Source organism: Gadus chalcogrammus, chromosome 14, assembly GCF_026213295.1.
Source record: "Gadus chalcogrammus isolate NIFS_2021 chromosome 14, NIFS_Gcha_1.0, whole genome shotgun sequence".
NCBI classification, from domain to species: domain Eukaryota; kingdom Metazoa; phylum Chordata; class Actinopteri; order Gadiformes; family Gadidae; genus Gadus; species Gadus chalcogrammus.
Genome location: NC_079425.1, coordinates 25927398 through 25953137, shown reverse-complemented (window position 1 = coordinate 25953137; position 25740 = coordinate 25927398). Strand labels below are relative to the sequence as shown.

Genomic DNA, 25740 nt, shown 5'->3' with positions numbered 1-25740 from the left:
CGCTTTTTTGCGCATGACGGCGTAAAATACGCAGTTTTTCTACATTTTACGGCGTATTTTACGGCGTAATGAAGGTGATACGCGTCTAAATGAAGCCGCTTTCTGGCGGGGATGGCTTGCCATACGTTGCCTGAATGAATCACTTGACTGGTCCGCGGCTCGGTGGAGAAGCTTTGAGCAAAAAAAAGAAACCGACTCAATCCATAAACCGTTGAAAAACTAAGGCAGCCTACCTAAATACCAAATCTTTGAGTGTCTCGCCCCATCCCACATAATCACCCCCTTTCAAAGTTACTCAAGCACACCCAACCACCTTGCCCGAAGCCAGGTCACCGCCTAATTATTTAAAGAAAAAAAGAAAATAACAACACACAATCGGAGCAACAACCGTGTACGGGAGTTGCGAAGAGTATTTATGTAATAAAACAAGTGTTGTGTCAAGAAGATTAGGGTAGGGGATAACACACTGACTCTCGTGCAAAAGACCGGGGTTCTAATCTCGGGACGAAGAATAGGGCATGGCAATGTTATTTATGTAGCACAATTCAGGCACAAGGCCATTCAAAGTGCTTTACTGGGGCAAGATTGAAATACACTACATATTAGAAAAGCGAATGAATAAAACATTTAAAAGCGAATGAATAGAATAAGAATAAGTCAATATGTTATAGGTTTTTATAAAATGCTGTTTCAATATCCTAGTCTACTAGCCTATTTGGACATAGGCTGGTCTATCCTTTTAAGAACAATTTAGACATCTGTATTTAGATCAATCTTTATTCGTGAAAATATCATGCTATTAAGTATTTGGGTTTGTGTGTTTGTGCGTCAAATAGTTTTCAAAGCAGGGATACGTTGAATCCACTGCAGCCTCGAACTTCGCCAGCAGAGGTCACTGTCACTGAAGCTTCGAGTAATGAACCCATTTTCGAAACACTCAACTGGTTCAATGCTTTATAAAAGCTTAATTTGCCCATCACTACAATGCGGTGTTCCCAACACAGGATGTTATATAGTAGTTCAGGTTCCCCAATGTGATTGGTTGGTATTAGGTAGTGCTTAATTTGTCAAGTGGGAGCTCCCGGAGCGCTGAGGACGAGTAGAAAAAAAGCTGGTGGGCTGGTGGGCGCTTTCGAACAACCCACACTTATTTAGTCAACATCGCAAGAAATTAGCCTACTAAAGCCTCGTGAATGGGGATGTACCCAGAAAAAATAGTAAACATATGTTGGCATGACAATTTGGCCACGTTAACAAATAGATACATATTATTAACCAGAACAATACCAGAATACCACAAAAACCATAATAATAATGGTTAATTTTGGCCTTCTTGCCCTCTTCTCCGCATCCACTTTCGCTAACTCCTCGCAGATTTATCACTCAACCGACTCGCGTCACTCCAAGTCCAACCTCTCTTGCTGCACATCTGAACAAAACACACACATGCACACAGTATTAGCCCCACACACACACACACACACACACACACACACACACACACACACACACACACACACACACACACACACACACACACACACACACACACACACACACACACACACACACACACACACACACACACACACACACACACACACACACACACACACTCCAGATCCAGCTGACGGAGCGCGCGTCAGAGCTTCCGGAGCGCGCTCCCCCTTGCTCCCCCTCAAATTAAGCACTGGGTAGAAGGCATCTTTTGTTGGTTGTTCGTGTAGCTATATTAGGCAGAATCGCCACCAGGGGGGTCTCTTTGTACACGTGCTATTTAGCTGGTTGTTAGCGTCGATTTCAATAAAGTATTGGATTCAGTCATAAGTCTGCCGTGTGCGCTTCAAGTTCTGCTTAAATAGCTTATAGCTATACTGTACAGTATTTGAAACACAACAGACAACTCGCACGTAGGCTCTTTTATTTATAACCTTGTTCTTATCCGTTAAAGGGCTCCGAGCCACAGGTAGTAGGCGTGTGGGTTTTACCTTGGGGGTGTGTTGCTGAAGACCCCCTACCTCGTATACTGTATTAGCCTACCTCAGGGCATTTGGCTGCAGTCATTTTCTGTACATCGTGAGGCCTGTAGGCCCGGGATGCTGCATCGGTAACAAGAAATGCAGTCTCCGGCTGTTTTTGGCTTCAGTGTGGAATTTTTTGGAAATTATTATTATACGTTTTATTTTATTATTAGTTTGTGTGTGCGTGTGTGTGTGAGACCCTAAACCAGCATGGCCTCATCACTCAGGAATTGGGGACATCGGACAACGTCTTCAGTTTGTGTCTTTCGGACAATTTCGAAGTTAATTCAGCTTTAAAATAAAAAAGGACAAAGCACGTGAATAGGCCTACTTGTTTTATTTTCTTGTATTTCCTAGAAGCGTCTGATATCATCCCACTGCATACACAAATGGACGCCCAAGCATGCAGCTGGAACCTTCTCATGTGAATAACAAACAGGAATTGGCTCATCCGCCGAGAAATGAAAACACGCAAATAAGAAACTAGTTCCGTTTAGCATAACAACATGTCATGCCAGTTCCATTCATTGGTATCAGAATCCGATACTTCTGTGAATGCCTCCAGCTTCTTCCTCATACCTTCACTATGACTTCTCCATTACATTAGTCATTGTACGCAGAACTCGAATCAATAATATATTTTTATATTATATATGCAGTGGCGGAGATGGGTCAGGGTGTATGGAGGTAGATTTGTGTCTTTATTATGCAATCAAAAATAATAGGTTTGAGAGCAAAACTTTCCACACTGCAATCAAAAAATAGGTTTGAGAGCAAAACTTTCCACACTGCAATCCAAAAATAGATTTGACAGCAAAACTATCGACAATGCAATCAAAATTTTTTTATTGCAAGATAAATTAATGTGATAAAAAAAATATTAATGGGAATCCAAAAGTTTTGTTTGCAAACCCGAAAGTTTTGTTTGCAAATCCAAAAGTTTTGTTTGCGAATCCAAAAGTTTTGTTTGCGAATCAAAAAGCTTTGTTTGCGAATCCTAAAGTTTTGCTTGCGAATCCAAAAGCTTTGCTTGCTGTTGAGCTGAATCTCGTGGGCGGGACCTACGCCGAAAGATGTAAGACACGTCTCTATTGGCCAGTCTCGATCGGAGTGACAGCTTGGCAACGTCCACAGTTAGTAACGAGAGAGGGAGTTCTATTTCATGTAGGCTACGCCGTCTAGGCTTCGCCTTTATGGGCTTGTCCCGTGCGCGCGCTTGCGCGCCCTGAAAATCCCGTAGGCCTCCCTGTCAGCCGACAAGGAGACCATGGCAGAGGAGAGCAGGGCGATGTTGTTGAGCGCCGCCGCGGATTGAGAGGCACAAACGAACACCCTGTCCGTCAGGCCGACAATCTGCTTCTGGAGGCGGTCGGGGGCCAGCGGCTTTTCGGATGTTGCCAAGCTGTCACTCCGATCGAGACTGGCCAATAGAGACGTGTCTTACATCTTTCGGCGTAGGTCCCGCCCACGAGATTCAGCTCAACAGCAAGCAAAGCTTTTGGATTCGCAAGCAAAACTTTAGGATTCGCAAACAAAGCTTTTTGATTCGCAAACAAAACTTTTGGATTCGCAAACAAAACTTTTGGATTTGCAAACAAAACTTTTGGGTTTGCAAACAAAACTTTTGGATTCCCATTAATATTTTTTTTATCACATTAATTTATCTTGCAATACATTTTTTTTTGATTGCAGTGTCGATAGTTTTGCTCTCAAATCTATTTTTTGATTGCAGTGTGGAAAGTTTTGATCTCAAACCTATTATTTTTGATTGCATAATAAAGACACAAATCTACCTCCATAGGTGAGACCAGAGATTATTTTGGGGTGGCACATAAATCTAAAGCTGATATAAGGCATCTTGAAATGGAGGGAATATTTAAGGCATGTACACGCTGTAACTCTACATCCTAATATTAATTCAGACAGTGGTGTAATTGTCAAATACACTATCTTGCAGTTACTTATGAGTTAATATTTATTAGAGCTGTCAAGCGATTAAAATATTTAATCGTGATTAATCGCATTAATGTCATAGTTAACTCTAATTAATCGCGATTAATCGCAAATTATTTTTCTATGCTAAATATCCCTTGATTTTTTTGTCCCATAATTCTTCTCATTTTAATTCTCTTATCAACATGGTGAAGTGCATTGGCTTGCCTTGTGCAAATGCTTTTTTATTGATAACAACATTGGCATATACACTGATCAAAACAGGACGATACAAAAAAAGAGCCTATAGTGCAATTAAACGACTGCTTTGAACAAATTTCATTTGAACATAGCAGTCAGGCTACTGCTTCTTTGTTTTGAGCCCAAAAAAAAAAAAGTTTTTTTTTTTGGGCTCAAAACAAAGAAGCAGTAGCCTGACTGCTATGTTCAAATGAAAAAAAAAAAAAAGTTTTTTTCTTTTTTTTTATAAAATAATTGCGTTAATCGCGCGATAAAAAATTTAACGCCGTTAAATTTGGTTTGTGTTAACGCCGTTAATAACGCGTTTAACTGACAGCTCTAATATTTATATATATACAAAAACATCATCAAGAAGAATTTCATTTCTGACTCATTTTAACTCACATTTCTAAAGGAGTGTATTGATTTAACTCAGATTCTAAAGTAAAATCTGCACGTTAGTCTCAGCTTTTCAGGTGTTTCAAAAAACCCACCAACTCGATCTTTTGGTCTAACGCTGTAAAAGTAAAAAGCCACAATGCTGTGCATTTATCAGAAAATCAATTACACAATTGCCAAAACCATTATTTTTTTTAACTTTTAAATCCCTGCCTCTAATATATACAAAATACATTAACATTCCATAGATTCATCTTACAACAGCCGTATTCTGCGGTTATTGTGGTTTGTAGCAAAGCGATTCCCAGAATCATCAAAATCTAGGACTTTTGCTTGTTTTGACTCTACACTTAAAACTCCTAGATTGCTGAGTCGAACATCCATATGGGCGAAAACAATATTTTCTCTCCGTTTTCCTTTGATGCGTTTCAGGAATATCTAGGTGAAGACGGATTCAAAAGAATACAAATATAAAATGTAACAAAAATTTCTCTAACAATAAATTAGGAAAAATGCTAATATGACTAGGGTGGCCAATGGGGTGGCCGGGATTCACTCTAGGGTGGCCCCGGCCACCCGGCCACCCCCTAGACCCCTCACTCTACGTGTACAGATATATGTACAGGTGTCATACGTAACAGTTCAAGATGCTTAACCCGGACGCAGAATGATTGAAATGCCTTAAAAAATAAAAATATATAATAATAAATAAAGATCTACTTAACTGCAAGGGTTAATATAGAAGCCAAACTGCAAGGGCTAGTATAGTCTAACATTACACAAACATACTAAATAAATGTAACATTCCTCCTTATTACTGACCCCTTTGGCCCGTGAGTGAATTGCAACCTGCTCAATTCGGAATTAAGAGCACAGAAGGAGCCAATGAGAATGGCGTAAATTGATATGATAATCAGCAATTCAATCTATATAAATACATAAATGTGCAAATTGCAAAAAGAAAGGAGATCAATTACATTATATTACAACATGTGCATATAATGGCAGTTTAAGGAGATTTATACTTTAAACTAGTTTCCCCTTAAGAAGATAACAATCGGGAACAAAAGGCCTGATCCAGTTTTACGAAAATGAATCTCTATTCTCTAATACTTAATCTTAAGGTGGTCTGCTGCCTTCTCTGTGAGCTGTACTTAACCTCCGTAAACTAATGTTGGCGTGACAGTCTTGTTTTAAAGGTGACATATTTTAGGAGAGACAAAGCATTTCATAAAACGATTATCCAAGGGCAGCCCATACAGTCTTTCCATGAGTATAAGTATCTGGGGGTGGTTTTAGAAAAGTTGAAGTGGGAGCAGTACACGGAACTCAGCAAAAAAGGCCAGCAAAGGCTTTACTTTTTAAAAAAGCTGATCTCATTTGATGTAGACTGCAAAATGGCTAAGATGTTCTACACTGCTTATGTTTTATTTAAAAGGGACAAGGAACACTGTTGGGTACTAATTTGAATAGTCTGGAACACAACTACAGAGAGAGAGTTCAGAGTAAAGCAGCAAATGCAAATTTTAGCAAATTCAAAACACACACTTTGCACTACCTTTGAATTATTACCCACAGGTAGCAGGTTTCGATACCCAGCCCTCTCCAAAAATAGGACAAACCAGTCATTCAATCACAAAATCCATCAGCTTCTTAAACAAACATTTAAAAATAAGGTTTTAATTGTTGGTTTAAAAAGCCAACAACCTTATATGGGTCCTTGAACCACGTGGGAAATATGATTTTGGGTTTTAACGGTCATGTGTATCCGTCTATTCACTGAGAAAATTTCCCCCAAGGGGACAATGAATGAGCTATCGATCTATCTATCTATATTATACCACCAGGTGTGAGTGTGATTAGCCTTTCAAGCCGTTTTGAAAATCGGCCTCTTCTGACATCACAACCACACACCCACTTAAGGATGTCGGAAGAGGCAGATTTTCAAAATGGCTTATAACGGCTAATCACAGTCAAACGTGGTGGTATACTATGTCACCTTTAAACATTTCTTGATGTGGAAAATTATACTTAATGACAGAAACCCTGCCTGGGGCATTTCATAGAGATGTAGATTGAAATTGTTCATTTTAACTTCAGCTAGGTAGACTTCTATGCAACCCTCTCTGTTCCTCCATTGCTCAGAGTTGCTGCGTGTTGGGGAAGTGAGCCAACACCTTGAGGTCTTCATAGAAGGTCCTTAGTTTGTGTTCTGTAGAACAAGTATGGCTGCTAGCTGAAGAAGGCTGATGGCCACGACCCAGTCGACACCAGACCCCCCGTGCCGCCCCGGACCGGCGGCAGATGGAGATACCGTCCCCTCCACCACAGTTCTCTTGTAGCCCAGCTCGACCGCCATGCAACTGTAGACCCCTTGGTTCTCGGGGCCGATGCTGTCGATCGGGAGGTCACACCCATTCTCCGTGGCCTTGCAGGCCATGGTGACGTTCCCGGGACCGTGCCAGGTGTACTCAGCGTGGCGTGAGGTGACGGGACAATTAAGGAAGGACTTCGCCACTGAGTGCTTCTCTTCTGGGACAGGAAGAACAGAGGGGAAGTTCTGTTATTCTTTCAGGAGGTGGAGTTTGTTGATGCGTAACTGTTGCTCTATCTCTACAAATGTGCTCACTAAATGGTAACCGGTAAATGGACCAAAGTGGCCACTGAAAGTGCTTTACAATATTGCCTCGCATTCACCAATTGATGCACACATTCACACACAGATGGCGGTGTCTGTCATGCAGGGCGACAGCCAGCTCATCAGGAGACGTTAGAGTGAGGTGTCTTGCTCAGAGACACCTCGACACTCGGGCATCGAACAACCTTCGGGTTCCAAGTCAACCCGCTTTCCCTACTGAGCCACATGCCGCCCCTAGTTAGGTAGAGGATTCGGGATCAACCAAACTGTTTTATAACGTGTGTTAAGACAAACGGGGATGGAGTGAAAGGCAGAATAAAGGGGTGGACCCTGCATCCCGATGAGTTGGGGAATCCTGACAGCAATGAGGGACAGACGCTGAGCCTTTCATTTGTTAGAATGTTATACTATGGTGGATCAGGAACCCCAGGGAGGCAATGAGCGTTTAATCTGGAGGCTGGAAGCTCTCTGCGTCCTACTCACCATTCACTCAAGATCAGCCATTCACCTGGGAGGCCAACCGGCCAGTTGCTCTTGAATGAGGAGAAGTCTTCTTACGATGTTATTCTATATAAGACGCAACCAGCGGCACTACGCATTAAAGGCCAAATTAAATTAACATAACTTTAGATGAACTAACGGTTTTAAAGGTTTTGTTATACATTAGCATGAGGGTTGCACCAGATCAGTCACGGCTGTGGGCAGGCAGGCAGAGGCAGGGGAGATATTTGATGTCTATTCTTTCATACAGGATGCCATCGGGGTCCCATCAGGTACACCACAAACTGAATTATATCCCCCAGTAGGAAACACCTGTGAAACTAGTGTGGTTTCATGCATCTGCCTCAGTGTGGGTCTGTCTCAGTTTGTTTGGTTGAAGGAACATTTAAGTACTTTTGAATATTCATAGATCAATCAATAAATATGTCCATCCATATTGGATGGATTTTGAACGTTGTGTAACGACGATAAATAAGAATATCAGAGTCACCTGGTACTTTTCCCAAAGTACTATTCCCAAAGTACCCTTTTCTGGAAGGACAGACAGAGTGATTCCCTCCCTCCACATCCTGCAGTGTCTCCCTGGAAGATACAAAGGTTTAAAGTTTAGACGCCAAACTACATAACTGGAGTGTGTGTAGGCCTACTTTGATGTAGGGGCGGGGTGTTACGGTAACAGGAAGTGGTTTCAAAACCACATGCAAACTTTTGCAATCTCCGATGCAGGTGACCTTTTCAGAGAAGCTTGCATATCCTCTTTTACCACACATGAAACGGTACTAATGGATATAGTTATGTCTCAGAGTGAGAGTGAGAGAGAGAGAGGGGAGAGACACACACAGGGGAAGACAGAGAGGGGAAACCATGACTGAAAGAGCATCTACAGGAGTGAGAGAGAGAGAAAGAGAAAGAGAGAGAGAAAGGAAACCCATGAATATATATATCGGGCTCACAATAAGAGTTTACTTTGTAGAAGGAACACATGCTGAGTGGGTCCGGTCCCAGCCGCAGTAGGGGTCACTGGCCAACACGCAGTCCTCACAGCGCGGCCCGTACCGGTCACACTGCTGCATCTCCACCTGCACCACCTCCCTCGACGAGCTCACATACAGCTTCATCTGAGGCGGAGCAAACAAAGACCATCGTCACACCTCCTCAAAGTGATGAGCGGCCAAGATGGCGACCCTACGACCCCCCAGACATTTGAGAGCCTAAACAAAGCTCCTGAAGGGAATCAGGAGACACACATCAGCCAGGTCCATTCAAAGGTTAATGTTAAATATCTTGTTTTTCCACTCTTAAGTCATTAAAATTGCTTTGAAGGGAAGACATCACATGTAAAATACTGTAAAAGGACAATCATTGAAAGAGAATAAAAGAAATAAAAAATACAAGAATTAAAAACTATTATAACTAACTATTATTGAAGAATATAAGATTTGTTGATCAAAGATCTGGAAAGTAGACCATATTTTGAGCCCTGATTCAAATGATTGTTGAGGTTTGTTCCAGACCTGTGGAGCGTAAACAGTGCAGCTGCTTGCCCTGGCGTGGGCGGTACCTATGGAACAGTGAGCAGGACTCTCCTGGGCTCAACACACGAGCACACCAGAGATGTGTTTTTAGTTTTGTAAAGTTTGAACTAAATGATCAAGAAACACAAAGTCATAACCTTATCACTGTGGAGGACGTTGGCCTTTTCTCTCCGTGTTCACTCACAGTTCCCTATCTGTTCTTTTTCTGTTCTCTCTCTGTGTTCTCGCACAGTTCGCTCTGTTTTCTCTCTGTATTCCTTAACCGGATCGCCCTGGAGGATGATCTCCAGTGTGTTCCTCACCTCATCCTCCTGCAGCATCATGTCGACGACGTGTGTTCTGTCGCTGAACGGGCTGTACTCAGCGATGATGAACGCCCCGCTCTTGCGCTCCAGAACTTTGTGGATCTTGCCGCTCTCTGTGGGAGGGGAGAACCCAGGGGGCGAGGGGAATGGTGAACATGGGAGAAGGTATAGGACAGGTAAGAGGGCTGTCACTCCATCTCAAACTCCAGCCGTCACCACATGAGGCCGTGTCTACTTTGAGGTCGAGCGTCGAGGCCGACCTAGCATCGCCCCAGCGCAACGCGTGGCGGAGAGATCAAACTATTTCAACTCTGACCCCGGGTAGGGCTGGGCGATTAATCGAATTTTGATCGCGATTTCGATTTCAGCGTCAAACGACCACAAAACTAATATAATCGAGTTTTCGATATATGCATATATTTTTTTCATTAAATGTTTTATAGAAAGTGCAGAACAGCTGGTGTCTGCTCAACAACAGAGAAACACTGTTCAACCTAACAATAAGTCAGTGTCTGTACAATGACAAGCACGTTGTTCTCTGGAATAGCCATTGTTATCAGTGAGGAAATGAGCTGGCACTAGGTCATCTGTAACCCGATCATCCACACACAAACACACACACACACACAACCAGACATACAGACACATTAACACACTCTCACACAGACACACACACACACACACTCACACACACTACTCACCCAGCGAGAGATACAGGACTACGTGATGGCCCCCCCACTTGATGGCAACGGCGTGCAGGCGTATGTGTGTGTAGTGGTGGTTGCTGACCAACAGGGGGGTGCTCTCCGGGAACACCCGAGCGTCCATCTCGGGGTGACTCTGCACAAAGCTCAGCCTCTCCAGCAGCTTGCTGTGCTGTCCCATGAATGAGGGGCACTGAAACGACCGAGATACCATTCAGGTGGGTCGGAGCACCAGGGTTAGTGTTTAAACCTCAGTGTCCTGAGTCTACATCGTCCAGGAACATCGTCCAGGAATATAGCTAACCCTTACCCCTACCTAAGAGGGAGGGCTAAGCTAGCTAGGATAAGACGCTAAACAATGCTTAGTACTATTTTCAAGTGCAAGGACGTACAACATACAATCAGTGCCTACATTAAGTGCGTACATTAAGGTACATCTAATTCATGCAGGACAACAACGATAACCATAGCCTATTGAATGTCGAGCCTTGAAGCCTGGTTTCCCCGGGCCCGTAGCCGGCACTACAGCCTTGCAGGGTGACCCATCAGTCAGGCATTCGTTTTGAAAGCCTTTGCAGTGGCCACAGAGGTTAAACTTTCATTATGGTCCGTAGTTATTATCGGTTAATGGTTATTCAACAGAACCGTTTTGTACGTGATACTTACTGCGCCCGGCCTTGGGACGGGGGGAAGCCCCTTGTTTCCCTTGAAGGAGGAGGTTTCAAAGACATTGCGGATGGCGTGTACGGGAAATACGCACACGGCACTCATGTTCCTACAGAGGAGGGAAGCCAACAGCATGTCGGTCAAAAGGGCGGCGATTTGAGCAACAAAATCTCGTAAGCTCTGACACCACAATAGAGAAAGACTGAGAAAGAATTTATTTCCTCATGTCAACAGGAAGTTAACGTTTGCCTGAGTCAAACGTTGAAGCCCTGGTTTTCTTCAGCAGAGCAATAGATTCCTCCCTCTCTACCTTTCTCTCTCTATCTTCCTCTGCCTCTCTTACTCCCTCCATCTCTCCCTCTCTATCTTCCTCTGCCTCTCTTACTCTCTCCCGCTATATCTTCCTCTGCCTCTCGCCATTCCACCCTCTTTCTTTACCTTTCTCTCCCTGTCTTGCATCAATACTCACTGTCTCAACCTGCTTACCACTCGTTCCGGAAGAGCCCGTAGACTCTGTCATCATCCTTATGGTGATAGAAGGCCACGCCCACCAGCTCCGGGAAGTGCTGTTTGCTGGCTTTGTCCCCGCAGAAGAGCAGGGCTTTTAACTGGGACGTCCACTGGTACTGCAGTTTGGTTTTGGGACCACCTGTGTCACCCTGGGAGGGGGGGAGGGGTGAACAAACAGTCATCAGAGTGCCCACATTTTAATAAGGCGATATATATGTGTATAAATACCAATAAAAACGATCAAAGCATTTTCGAATTCCAATCGGATAATTATACCTCACAGCTGTTGCCATCACAGGAACCAAGAATAAAAAAACGCTGACCTTTATATTCAGTATTAATAGACCTATTCATAAGGTTACAGGCTGTATTCTGATAAAACATGGGGAAATGAGGGTGGTTTATGGCCGCTGATTTTACATGTGGCTAATACGGGGGATTCTCGTTGCACTGTTGCAATCGCCTCGAAACCTAGATGTCAAAGCACACCTTGTTTGCCCCGTTACGCCACCGGGAAGATATTTTCATACTTCTAATGGATTGATTCATATTTTAAGGTTCTCGGAGTGAGACTTTAAGCGGCTGCAGCAGAAGTGTTGAGACGAAAGATGATATCAAGACATTTATAGAATATTCCCATTCACATTATGATTCTTCGTCATAACATCTGACCAAACATCCTTCACATTCACCAAGCGAAGATTATGAAAGTCCAGGCCCCACCTTCCTGTACTCGGGGTCCGACTGGGCCAAGTTTCAGGCAGGAAGGGCCCCCCCTTCCTGCCCTCGGGGTCCGACCGGGCCAAGTTTCGGTGCGGGGGTCCCAATTAGGCCCTAGAATAAGGTATTCAAATTTCAGGGGCGGTAGGACCTTCCTATCTCAAAAACTGTTTTTCCACCACATTCTGAACCATTAGGTCTTGCAGGCAACACTTCTGTAGCCTGGTTCTACCAGACTCTCGTACTTCACTTCATTTTGTTTCATTTGTACAGAGAGTCTGGACCTAATCAATTGACAAATGTTAACTCACTTGAAGGCGGGTGTCTGTTGAAGTTTAAAATGATTGGATCTGCCCAGTGCCACTCTGGATCTGCCATAACCAATCGCTAACGTTTGGTTGTTGTGACGTGTGTCATGCGCCGGGAATCACACGCAGGTTGTACACAAACCAAACACCTTGCGCGTCTGCACGAAAATGTCCGTCAACGACAGCTGCAGGTTTTGTTCGTCGAATTTAATATATCAGGGAAAAATTGCACATTGTAAATCAATATTTTATAGTAAGGCCAGAGATTATGTATGCAGTCAACTTTCGAAGCTGGGTCTAATCGTTGACAACGTCATTGTTCTCAGACACGCCCTCTGTTCGCTGATTGGGCGCACGCTGTGGTAGCGCAGAAAACCAAATTACATACAGCAGGTCCAGACCTAGTACTGAAGGGAAATTCAAATTGAGCAGAAGTACTTAGGCGGGCGGAGCCAGGCTAACACTTCTGAGGGGCTTTGTCCAAATGACAGTCCATTTGGGAAGACTTTTTTTCTCTAAGGGCTAGAACTCCAAATCTCGGATATGTCGTTCTCGGGGCCCCGGGAAATGTGTGTAAACATTTAAGTATCCCTGGCTATCTCGAAAAGGCCGGAAAAGGGGCGTGACCTCCAACAGTACAGTAAATGTAGATAAGACAGAGGTTAGTTTCTAGTCCCCATTTTTTTGTGGGATGGAGGTGTACATTTGTGGCTTAAGGTGTGTAGACACAGCTGGCCTGTGGCCACGTTTTTGAAGTCTGGGGTCAAAAGGTCAAAAGGAGCCGGCACCACGCCGCTTATGAGATAACAAAAAGTTAATGTGTATTTCTCTCATAACTTTTTGTCATTATTAAAGAGAGGCCTGATTCTCAGATATGCATGTTGGATGGCTAGGGTGTAGGTCTGGGAAGAACTTCAGGCCAAAATCTTGCAAGCGAGCCGCTGGGTGCAGGTGCAACGAGATGGAGCACTTGCTGAGTCATTTCCTGTAGGGCTGGAGCCACAGGATGCGTCCTTTGAGACCCCCTTTGATAAAAGGGGGTCTCAAATGTTGACCCTCAGTCACCTATTGCATCACTTCCTTTAGGGCTTCAGCCTCCTAATTGATCATTATAGTATAATTGAATGCCCTCTTTCATATATATGATACCTCCACCACTGGGACGTGGCAACAATTCTCCAAATCCATATGGGGAGGGGGGGGGGATGCTTGTGGACAGTAGGGGTGTATACTCGACATAAATAGGAAGCAAACTCAGGAGAAGTAATGACATCTCACAAATATTTATTCAATAAATTGTTTCAATTCTCGGCGACAGCGTCTTATAACTTTTTATATATAATAGTATAATATCATTTTATCTATAATATTACGGCCAAAAGCTCCGTGCGCCTCCGGATGGCCGTAGTGTGGGGAGCTCTCGTAGGGATTGGGCTTTGCGGGGTTTGTATACCAGCATTGCTATGGTTACCGGTCTTGCGTGTTCCAACGCTTTATTAGGACGCCTATCTATTAGGTTTGTATATTTTTTTTTTTATGAAATAAACATCATAAATAAAATATTGCAAGGACAAACTGCCGAACTTTTAACCTTTTTAAACTAAGGCCGTATACCACGGCAACCCCTAAATGGTACTAATAATTGTCGTAATATTTTCTTTCGGTGTTTCAGTTTTCGGTTTTCGGCCTTGGTTTCCTCATTTTCGGTTTTCGGTTTCGGCCAAGAATTTTCATTTCGGTGCATCCCTAGATTTCAGTTCCCTTTATTTATTCACACAGTTCAGCAGCGGCATTCATTCAGAATCAGAGCCCACATTAAAGCTGCATTTAGGGCGACTACCACTTGCAGCCGAAAAATAGATGCGCTATAAATGGTTTTGTATATAGCAGTCAGGAATATGGGCATAATTGTGGAAGTGCTGGTGTTAGAAAGAAAAGTTGACTGGAATTAAAGTGCTGCACATCGACTATACAAATGTAGATTATTCATCACAAGAATTTTAAGTTGAGTCACGGCAGGTGAATAGGATTTCTTTTTTAACTTACAGATATCTTTATGAAACTTTACCGGTTGAATAGCCACATGGTTAGAAGAAGAAAATGCATTGGAAGTTTTCTGTAATTGTATGTTAAGATATGCTAATTAGGCTATATCTAATAAAATATGCGCAAATGTGCATATATTTTTAAACGAAGAATCGGACCATTGGAAAAAGCCAGGCTCAAAATTATTTCTTCATGTTGTGACTATATTAAATAGAAAAATATTTACAAAGGGGATTATGGATATCTCCTTTCGTTATCCAGTTAATCAGAAAATACTGCCAATGCCTTAAAAAAATGTATTGCCGCCCTATTTTTACGTATAAAATGTCATGTAAATCAGGCCAAGAATGATATATCAACAAATCCCATATAGTAGCTGAGAATAAGATCCTAAAGTTTGGTGTATGTAGGTGCTACAGAAGTGGAGATACCTTGCTTGGCTTGTGAGGAAAAACTCATTTTGAGAAAACGGCCTTTAAAGATTTTATGGCCAAAGCTAACCAGGAAGCTTGAGAGCATACCACGTGATACATTCGAACCAATCGTCTTGTCGGAAATCGAGTCCAGCCAATCAGATATCAGTTTTATGTTGTGCAGCAGATCGAGTGCTTTCCAACGATACCACGGAACACATATGACAGAGACCGGCTGTAATTTGAAACGTTGCGTAATAAAGCAAACTTTTTGAGTGAAACATTACATGTTAATGGTGCAAATAGCCCAAAATATCAAAATTGACCAGTGACTGAAAAATCAATGATTTTGCCTGCCGTGTCTCGCCTTAATTCAGAAATTGAATAGGCTAATAAAGTCTGAATTGTGAGATAAATTCAGCATTCTAATAATAAAGTCAGAATACTTGGATAAAATCCGAATTCTGATAATTAAATCCAGCATTAAAGGTTCATTTAAGAAGGTTCTCACCAGTCATTTGTCGCCTGGTCGCGATGTCGAGTTTTTCTTTAAAGTAGTTCACTAGCGTGCAATAATTTGCAGTGTCAGAATTCTGAAGGTACGGCCACACCAACCGCGTTACTCGCGTTGGATAACGCGAGTAAAGCGCCTAACCTGACGCTTGATCATTGTGTGGTGGTTCAACGCTTCCAACGCGTCAACGCGCCAACGCAGCTAGATGAGTCCATGTCCATGCAAGTGAACAGAGCGTTCCCTCTTCGTCATAACTATCAAACCAAACATCCTTCACATTCACAGAGCGAACATTATGAAAGTAAAATGCACATTTCTCGCTAAAAATGTTTCCATAAACGCATTTAATGGCTTAAATATGTTACTATTTCCACCCAGAATAAAGATATTGGCGGCCGTGGCTGCGCTGGAGTCCGAGGTAGGAAACCCAAACGCCGCCGTGTTTGGGTGATAGAGTTTAGATCGGGTTAGATTAAATAATATCTGATATAAATAACAATAATCGGGTTAAATAACTTCACATGGTGTGTCTGGTGTGTTTCCAGCATTCGTAGTGTTGATCAGCAGAGAAATAGTCCGCCAAGACGTTGAGGTTGCTTAGCATCCAGACACTCTGTCTATGCAAGTGAACGGAGCGTTCCCTCTTTGTCATAACTATCAAACCAAACATCCTCACCGAGCGAACATTATGAAAGTAAAATGCACATTTCTCGCTAAAAATGTTTCCATAAACGCATTTAATAGCGTAAAGTTTATGTTACTATTTCCACCCAGAATAAAGAAAGATGTCGGCCGTATGCTTCTGTCCAAGCTCACTACTCTCTGCCAGTGACGTCGGGTCAAGCTCCACGCTGATTGGCTATCGCGGCTAAGCGCCACGCGTTGGAGCGTTGAAAGTTCACATTTCTGAACTCCGGGCGTTGGTGCGTTGGGCGCGTTACTGCGTTTACGTGCGTAATTACGTGCGTCTGCCGCGCCTAACGCCCCTAACGCAACGCTTCAACGCATGTAACGCATCTACGCGCCTATATCAATGGTTCCCTATGCAAAAATGCCGAGTTTGGACGCCCCTAACGCGAGTAACGTGGTTGGTGTGGCCGTACCTTGAGAATTTAGTCAGCATTCAGATTTCTCAGAAATCTCTGACACTGCAAATGAAAGCGCTACTACTAGCGAACTACTTTCAGCGTGACTGGAGAGAACTTCCTTAAATTAACCTTTAATGCTAGATTTGCATGAACGCTTTTGTGTGAATTAGTTTGGTTCTCTTTCATGGAAGCCGTAAGTGGGAGATTCCTGGGACTTGCCCCATGAATTCAACCCTTGCACAAGCTCACACGCCACACTTCATATTTCTCACGCAGAGAAATGATCAGGATAGAGGCAACCAATTTGGGCCGCTATTTAACAGTGTTACAGGTAGGAATCAAATTTGTTTCCCGTACGTAGGGTAACCAGACGTCCTCTTTTGCCCGGACATTCCCTCTTTTTGAGACACTTTTAAAAAATGTTTTGCGGAATTTCAAAATCGTCCGGGATTTTATTAAAGCCTCATGCATGTTCACATTGAATTTGCGTTGCGTTTCTCTGGGTCATTCACAAACTAGTTAGGCTACGCCCGCCCCTACTCAGTTCTCTTCGCTTTGCATTTGTGGAAGTGAGTAGGGGGAGTGTTTAAGTAGAGCCTTCAGATTGGACAGTTTGACTTACTCAGTTACCGTCGTGTTTTTTTATTAATATTATTTTTTTTACCATTATTGTTTTATCGGGACAAACATTAACAAATATCTCCTACAGGGCATTGATAAAGTTCTAAAGCTGTAAATGAGAGTCGAAAACAGCTCAACTCTATGCAAATGAGCTAGTAGCGTTTCGGCTGTAAATGACCGCCAGCCAATCGGAATGTAGTTGTCTCTCGCCGGCATGGGTTCCAGTAAACATACGCGAGAACTTTAGTTCCTAGTTCCTACCACACATTTGTTCCTTCATCATGGTGCGTGAGAGAATAATTGCGGCTATTGCAGGGCATCGTATTTGTCCGCGATTGCATAGCCAACGTGGTCTTATTATAGCCCGATTAGCCCCATTAACTAAATAACACAGAAAGAATAAAGCATCCAGCATATGATTTCCACAATGTATGAGGGCATACGCAATCCGTATTACGCAAAAGGATGGTCGCACAGTGGAATGCTGACGGAAACCAGCTGACGAGTGGTGGGTATGGGATTTGCGAAACGCCAGCAGATTTTGAAAACACCCAACTCAAATGCTCCTACCCCCTCTCCTTCAACGCAGACTCTGACTCCACCCATTCCAAGTACATGGACGCGCAATCATGCACGAGCGCGAACACAGATGCGCGAGAGCGAGCCATTAGCTAGTTAGCTAGCTCCGGTAGCTACCGCAGGATAACAACAAACAGAAGCTTGTTCTGGCTCACAATCTTTTTGTGTGTGCACGAAGGGGTCACGAGCGGGGAGCGGGGGAAGGGGAGTGCAGTACGACCGTTTCATTGACATACTTACTGTCCAATGCCACTCGGTGGTTCTGGAAATCATTCGCTGGAGTTTTTCGAACTCTGCCTGTTCCACAGATGATTAACTTGTTTAATTTTCATGTCAGTACTTCTAACTCAGTGGCTGTAAGTGGTTTATGATAAGCATTTCAAGTAATTTTACAAAAATGGCCAAAAAAGAGAATTCCATACCCAACCTTTAAGTGCAAACCTAAAAAAGCAGCCAACCACTCTTAAAGCACTTCACACAACACAACACAACACAACACAACACAACACAACACACACACACACCATGGCGGGTGCTGACTGATTACACACACACACACACACGCACACACCACGGCGGGTGCTGATTGACTGCGTGCACACACACGCACATATACAGACACCATGGCGGGTGCTGAATGACTGCGCACACACACAAACCTCCGTTCCTAGCCTGCTCACCATTAGAAGAGCTGTAGGCGAGGACTTTTGTGAACTTTTGTCAACAGCTCCTGCCTTTCTCTACGTGCAGTATGACACAAAAATATGCAATGTCGGGTCGCCATGGTTGTTATATATAGGCCTATAGAGGGGGGTTCAGTTTAATTTAATATTGCATAGTTTCCAATAACTCCCGCTAAGCCCCTCGCAGCTTACGCGTGACCGTGATGAGTGTGTCTCTAACCTTCCAGGAGTAGTAGCAGGATTTGATACAATTAAATTCAAAAACGGTTGTGAAAGAAAAAAAATGTTCACTGTATCCGGCCGTTTACACTTAAGCTAACAGATATAGATAATCGATATTCAAAAAAAATCAATAAAAAAAAACCATATAACTTCAGAATAATCTGGCGGGGCGATATTATGTCTGGCGGGCCAAATATGGCCCGCGGACCACCAGTTGCCGACCCCTGCTCTAGACCTCAGTTTTTGCCAGAGCTCTCGTGAGAAAGGTCTTTTGGCCTTGATATATCGCAGCTTTCTTAGCTCTGGCGAAACGTGCTCGCGTTTTTTATCTTGCACTCATTAGCCATCACTTGCTTTTTCCACTTGTGGTTTTTCTGGGTACTGGGTTTGGTCCAGACATATTTCTGGTACTGTGTCTGGTTTTGGGTGAGAGTAGGCCTCTTCTATATGGAATATCTAAACTACATGGTGATAAACTGCATGCTAAGTTAAAGGTGCAGTAACTGATATTTATGTCTTCAAATAAGTCTCAAATAGCTATATATTAAACTCAAATAGCTTTATATTCAAACGGCCATCCCTAGTGTTACGAATATTTTGGTTGTGGAATCTCATTCTGAATTTGTCCAATCATGAAAATGATCTCCATAAAAAGGCGGTCCTCCCGTCGGGTTCCAATACAGCAGGTTTTCAATGTTGACTGACAACAGTGGAACAGGCAAAGCTCCACAGTCACAAACAAAACACGTCTCACAGAGCGACCGGGGTCACGATGTGGGGAGGAGGGAGGGGAAAGCTGACTGAAAAAAGGACCTCATCGCTATCAGCGCCATTCAGTGGAAACATGGGCTCTGGCCATGCAGAGTCACTCTGCAAACCCGGCCTATTCAAATTGACAATGCAAACTATGCAAACTCACCTTACAAACTTGGGCCACGAAGGGCAGCCACATGTCGCTCTCCGGAGCACCAGCCGTGTTCTTCTCTTTAAAGAAGGCATACAGTTTGTCCTGCGTCCGGTTTGTACCCTCAAAGGAGACCAAGCCCATGTAATGGGGCTCTACCGGGAGCGGAGCTAAGACAGAACAAATGTAACGTCAACATGATTGTGTGCCTTGGGACACGGGCGTGAAGATCAATGTTTGTCATGGTTAAACATGGATGCCACTCCTGAACCCATGGTGTCAGCTATTTGCATTTGCCTCCATAAAAACATCATTAAGCTAATCTCGTCATGTGAGTTATCATTCCTCTGAACTAGGAGGATAGAGAGACAGAATTTTTACCATTATCGGGCGCGGTGGGTCTGACCCGGTCCGAACCAAACTTGTAGATCCCAATGGAGTTCTCTGTGCTGGACTGAGTGACGTAAAGCACATAACTTCCTTGTGCCTCTGAAATATGAAAACCACACGGACAGAATTAGAGATCATACATAGAGGAGGGGCGTGGTGGGTTTGGTTTTGGCAAGAGAGATAATTAAAGGGAATCACGTCCTCTGGGGATAAAAATAAGTAAATTAGCTAGTGAACAACCTCTTGCGCTGTGGCAATGTACCTCCTTGTTTTTTCTGTATTCATTTACACGTGTTCATGAAAGACATTGGAAATCGATGCTAAAGGTTAGAGTGTAACGAGTGCTTCATGGACAATTAATCCGTTTTTATTGCTGCCAATTGTGAGTTAATCCACATTCGGCAGCAGGTTGTGTTGAGATGAACATACTTTACATAAATGGCAGAAGAGCCGGTCTGACTGGGAGATAACTTCCCCTAAGGTTATAGAAAAACATGTGATCCTCCTCAGCAATAGGTTAACTGAGCATCTGCGACACTGATCCCTGAAAGGTTGGCTGATGGATTTGTTAACCTGAAGGTTCAGATAAAATCCACCCGCTGGTGTGTCCCGTCACCTCCTACTTTGTCCCGTACAGTAACACGGCCAAAGCCGATATGGGAAGCGTTGAATCACTGAGTTTGCAGACGATTTCGTCATGGTGTTTCTGCTCAGCAGCGGGTACTGCTGGGTACTTCTGCCTCTCAGGATAATAAAGATATGATATCTTTGACCCCAGCCCCAGGCTTATTAAACAGCCAGCCAGACACAGGATGGGTATACGGGCCCACCGAGGGACATTATTTGAGTGATAAATATAATGATAATAATACCATTAATAAAGAATAACAATTCTGTGACTAAATTACCATTATTACTATTTAAAGTTTGACATTCCACTGTCGGCAGCAGTCAGTATAAACATAGTATTTAAGTACTGAATTGAATTCTTGTAGCTTAAAATGTGTCCACTGAATTCAATACCTTATTGAAGACCTTGTAGACAGCAGGAGAGACTACTAGACCTAGTGCCAAGATGAACCCCAGTCAAACTAAAAAACAAACTAAAGGCTCTGTGATGAAGAGCGAGGCTCAGACTAAAGGGCTCTTTATGGTCCCACGTTCACGCACACAAGGGGGTTGCGGACCCCTTACGTCCTTGCGAACCCTCCTTGCGTCAACCGCAAGGGCCTGACGTTCGCCTCCCAAAAATTGTAACCTTCCGTCGAGGCGACGCAGCAGCAAGGGCCTTGATTGGCCCGCTCCCTAAAACCCGAAACAAAACCAAAACAGGTTCACGACTGCGTCGAAACTCTGCGTGGTCCTTGCCTTGCGTGAAAGTGGGACCATAATCAGCCCTTTAAGGCTCACCGATAAAGAGCGAGGGCTCCCCGGCCCGGAGGCGGTACTCCTTGATGGTGCTGCTGATTCCCTCTAGATGCTTTGGGGCCCTGCACTCTCCAGATGGTGACAAATCCTGAAATGAAATAGAGATACATAGTTAGAGATCCAGTGTGGCAATAATGCAAGATCTTTTCAAAGTCCTTGATTTTTTTTTCGATATTATGGGATATGTTATCCAAAAGAAAGAACATCGTTAGCATGCGCGATTATGGGATTAAACGGAAAAAAGGTCCATCAAAGTGATGTGAGTCATCGTAATGGAGAAGACCCTCTGTTAGCAAACAGGTCGATTCCTCCTCTTCTGATGGAAAACCAAGAACAATTCCCATAACAAATTCAACAAAAAACAAATATCTTGACTTGCATTTGACTCATTTGATTTATGTATGCAAAAGTGACTTGCCAAGCAGGATTACCATGAAACATGTAACATGAATACATAATATGTGTTCCCAGGCTTGTGTATTGTAAAGATTCAGATGGAGGTGTTGTGGGTTTGTTTTACCCTGATGCAGCACTTCGTCCTTGTTTCACTTGTCTCACAAAGGAACACCTGGTTCTCGATCCCCTTCAGTTTGTGCAGCACAGTGATGTTGTACGCATAGGGCTGAAGAAGAAACGAGGGACAATTAGTGAACTCAATCAGATGCTCTTCTTTTGAATAGCCTGAGATCATGCTCCAGCTAAATGCATTAGGGGTGTTACGATACACGTATTTACCGAACCGTCAGGGTACAGGCCCTTCTGGGTGTTTACAGAGCTGGACCGCGGTGCGTAAATGTGGCGTAGCGTTAATATGGCGAATGTAAAGGCTTGTTTTGCGATGCAGAATTTAAAACTTGAAGTCTGAGTTCCGCCCGGACCGTTTAGCCAAAGTATACTACTCCGACACCGTAATCCGACTCCATAACGAGCATTCACAGTTTTCCGTCGGGGTGTCGGGGTGACGCAATGCAATGCGCCGCCCGATCGATCTTTTATGTTGACTACAAACCATGTAAGCAGTGTTGTAAATAAACTTCCAAAGCTTTTCAAATAGTATTTGGTGTTTCATTGGTCCTTAATGTGCAAAGTAAACAATGTACCAAGTAAATAAGGTGCAAAGTCAAACCGGCTATTTCAACAACCCTTGTCTGAGAATTCAGAAATGCAAATGCCATAATCAAGTCTATTGGTGTTTTCATTGCTGCTGATCTACGGCCATTCTCCGTTGTTGATATCAAGCAGTTTTTTTTTAATTTTCCCCTTAACTATGAACCGTACCGTCCTGTACCGTACCGTGACTTCAAAACCGAGGTACATACCGAACCGTGACTTTTGTGTACCGTTACACCCCTTAAATGCATGATTCCGTTTATCTTGCTATAAATGTGGTGTAATACACACTTCAACTTGAGGACTGCCTCCTTCACATCGGCTTCCAAGAGTCTGGAAAGGAAGATAAGAGATGTGTGCATCATGAAGATATGGAGACACCCGACAAACAAGACTCATTTTGAAAGTATTCAACCAAAAGAAGTGAGGAGTGGGGTGAGGGGGAGCAACAGGTCTGCAAACAACAACCATTATAGGCCACTGCATATTATAAAAACACAAAGTAACAAGTCTAAACTGAATTAAACATGCATTCATCTATTTTTGATATGCATGGATGCAAAAATACACATAAAGTATAAACGTGATGCTTTTTATATTTTGTTCATAACATTAATATGATCTTTATTCTCTATGTGAAGAATGGATTGTATTTTATAAGATTATATTTTTTCTGTATACCTACAGTAACTGAATGTAGCCTACCATTTTTCATATAGGCATATAGATGTGTGTGGCATTCAGCCTGCCTTTGCCAATGTAACACACACATGCACACACACGCAGACACACACACGCGCACACATTCACCCAGAGGATGCATATGTCTACATTTACAGTACAGTTTAAGAATATTTTGTTTGGTGAATCTATTTTCAAACCCTGTTGTTTATGCTTATCATTAAATCGGCATATCAAATGGAGTCCCATTGTTGTTTTGCATTTTATCTGTTACAACCTACCCCAGTAGGCGTTATAATCTACCCGATAGTGGGGTAGGAGGTTGTAACAAAGGTATACATTGTATTTGGCATAATCTCACGAATTGAGTGATATAGTTGAGGAGATTTAAATGGTTTCCGCACTTGTTGCAGACAAATGTCGGTAGGCTACTTTGCCTAAAAGGTCCAGAACTGTAGCTTTAAAAGAAAATGTAGTTTTAGGTGCTGAAGAAAAATGTGTTACAACCATACCCGGTCTCCCCTACACGGAGGAAGTAGGCCTACACGCCAGAACATTAAATGAATTAAATAATCACGGATTAAATAATGATTGGACCTACTGTGATGTTCGTTTCCTGGGCAAAGTCAAGAGAATACAGGTGTTGATCTGCTTTCATAATCACTTTATTCGCCCCATCTTCGACCAGTTGTATATGGGTTTGTTTGTGCGGTAGAGTAATGCGCTTCATTTTCATATCTGGAATCAAACAAAAATAATAGTAATAGTTGTGATAGTGTTGTATTGCATCGATCTTATTTGATAAATTTATACCAAAACAAAATTAAATAGCCTACCATGTGTGAACTCCAGCCTTGGATCCGGGGATCTGTGGGCTTCTGCCAGAATAATATACATGTATAATATAAATGCGACAAAGAGCTTCATTATCATGATAGGAGCATTGAATTATTGGTGTCTCTGGTTTGTTTCCTCGTCGGTTCTTATTACTCTTCTCAACTTACTGTCACCTATTGGCTGCGCAGAGAGAGAGAGAGAGAGAGAGAGAGAGAGAGAGAGAGAGAGAGAGAGAGAGAGAGAGAGAGAGAGAGAGAGAGAGAGAGAGAGAGAGAGAGAGAGAGAGAGAGAGAGAGAGAGAGAGAGAGAGAGAGAGAGAGAGAGAGAGAGAGAGAGTGAGTGAGTGAGTGAGTGAGTGAGTGAGTGAGTGAGTGAGTGAGTGAGTGAGTGAGTGAGAGAGAGAGAGAGAGAGAGAGAGAGAGAGAGAGAGAGAGAGAGAGAGAGAGAGAGAGAGAGAGAGAGAGAGAGAGAGAGAGAGAGAGAGAGGAGGAGCAAGGTATACGTGTTATTACTCTGTTTTCTGGGAATAATTGACGCAAGCAGAAACCAGAAAACAAGCCGTTTTTTCGTTTTGTCGTTTTGACAAGAAAACGAAAATCTAAATTTCAGTTCGTTTATTCGTTTTTTGGTTCTTACTGAGCGAAACGAATTTACCACTCAATATCTGGTTTCCGCCGGTGGGCGGGTCCTCTTATTGGCTAGCGTGCTTCATTGCCCTGTGCTCTTCATAATAAAAGTTCTTCCGTTTGATAATGTCGACAAAAATATAACTGTATTATAGACACTAGCAGACACAGAGGACAACACCACCCACAGTCAAGACTGACACGGCTTCAAATAACAATAATAGTATTCATAATCATTTGAAAATGAGAATTTATGAAGTTATGATAACTTCAGTGCAGTTGATGTTTAGCCACAGTTAATTATGCAGAGCAGACCTGAGATCGCTGGCTGCTGATTTCCCCACAGCCTGAGAGCTATGAGGAATACAAGTGATCACAACACATTTCTGACAGCTGAAAATTGCGCATTTGTTGACCTTTATCCATTTAAAGTAAACAAATATTTTTTTCTTGTTGAAAGATATTTTATATTGTTTTCATATTATTATTTACTGATGGTGTTTACAGAATGCGAGTGCGTGTTATATTGAAAGCGAGGCTGGGTGTGCCTATGAACATAGTGAAAAACATTAAAAAACCTTAAAAAACAGTGAGTTTTTTAAGGTGCTGTACAAGCAAATCATATTGTCTACTCTGTACAGTGACAGGGAGTGTAAAGTAACCTACTTCATTCAATATCGAATAGGCCTACTGTAGCCTACACTATGTACAAATGGTTTTGCTCATGGCAGTTGTGACAGTCATTTTAACGTGTCAGCAGGCAAGCTTCACTCATTCCAGGATGCATTATGCGTTGTCCTATAGCCAACCCAGTCTCACCAATATGCGTACAGATCATACGGTTTGACACTTTCAAAATGCTTGCAGTACATACGCCAAATGACAATTTCGCGTGCATATGATACGCAAAACCCAGCATTAACTACTGTGGAGTGCGGATACGTCCATTTCGCGTGCATATATATGATACGCAAAACCCAGCATTAACTGAATGGGAAATGCAATATTTTAGGACAGATTCACCATTAAACGTGTTTATAATGACATTTCTAGCGAGAAATGTACTTTTCCCTTGAATAATCTTCAGTCAGTGAATGTGTATGATCTTTATTAATCTTT

At 42.9% G+C, this 25740-nt stretch overlaps 1 protein-coding gene across 2 annotated transcripts; it reads right to left on the bottom strand.

Moving 5' to 3' along the window:
• Positions 1–2986: 2986 nt before the first annotated feature.
• LOC130403359 (semaphorin-7A-like) lies at positions 2987–24168 on the bottom strand. Of its 2 annotated transcripts, XM_056607672.1 has the most exons (14): positions 23995–24168; positions 23760–23896; positions 22769–22810; positions 21888–21989; positions 21350–21455; positions 19931–20038; positions 19565–19719; positions 11428–11600; positions 10942–11050; positions 10273–10468; positions 9569–9684; positions 8698–8849; positions 8222–8313; positions 2987–7124 (listed from the first exon to the last, which is right to left on the bottom strand). In XM_056607672.1, exons 1-14 carry the CDS (start codon positions 24089–24091, stop codon positions 6793–6795), a joined length of 1917 nt encoding a protein of 638 aa, XP_056463647.1. In that variant the 5' UTR covers positions 24092–24168; the 3' UTR covers positions 2987–6792. The 2 variants fall into 2 exon arrangements, with proteins under 2 accessions (XP_056463647.1, XP_056463648.1); XM_056607673.1 differs by lacking the exon at positions 2987–7124 and having other exon boundaries at positions 8226–8313; positions 8685–8849.
• Between the last annotated feature and the right edge of the window lie 1572 nt (positions 24169–25740).

Bases quoted from the DNA above. Each gene is read 5' to 3' on its own strand.
- LOC130403359 (XM_056607672.1), bottom strand. From the start codon at position 24,091: ATGATAATGAAGCTCTTTGTCGCATTTATATTATACATGTATATTATT. The intron at 20,039-21,349 runs GTGAGCCTTAAA...TTCATATTTCAG, and splicing joins GGAGCCCTCGCTCTTTATCG to AGGCACAAGGAAGTTATGTG. The intron at 8,314-8,697 runs GTAAACTCTTAT...TGTATCTTCCAG, and splicing joins GCATGTGTTCCTTCTACAAA to GGAGACACTGCAGGATGTGG.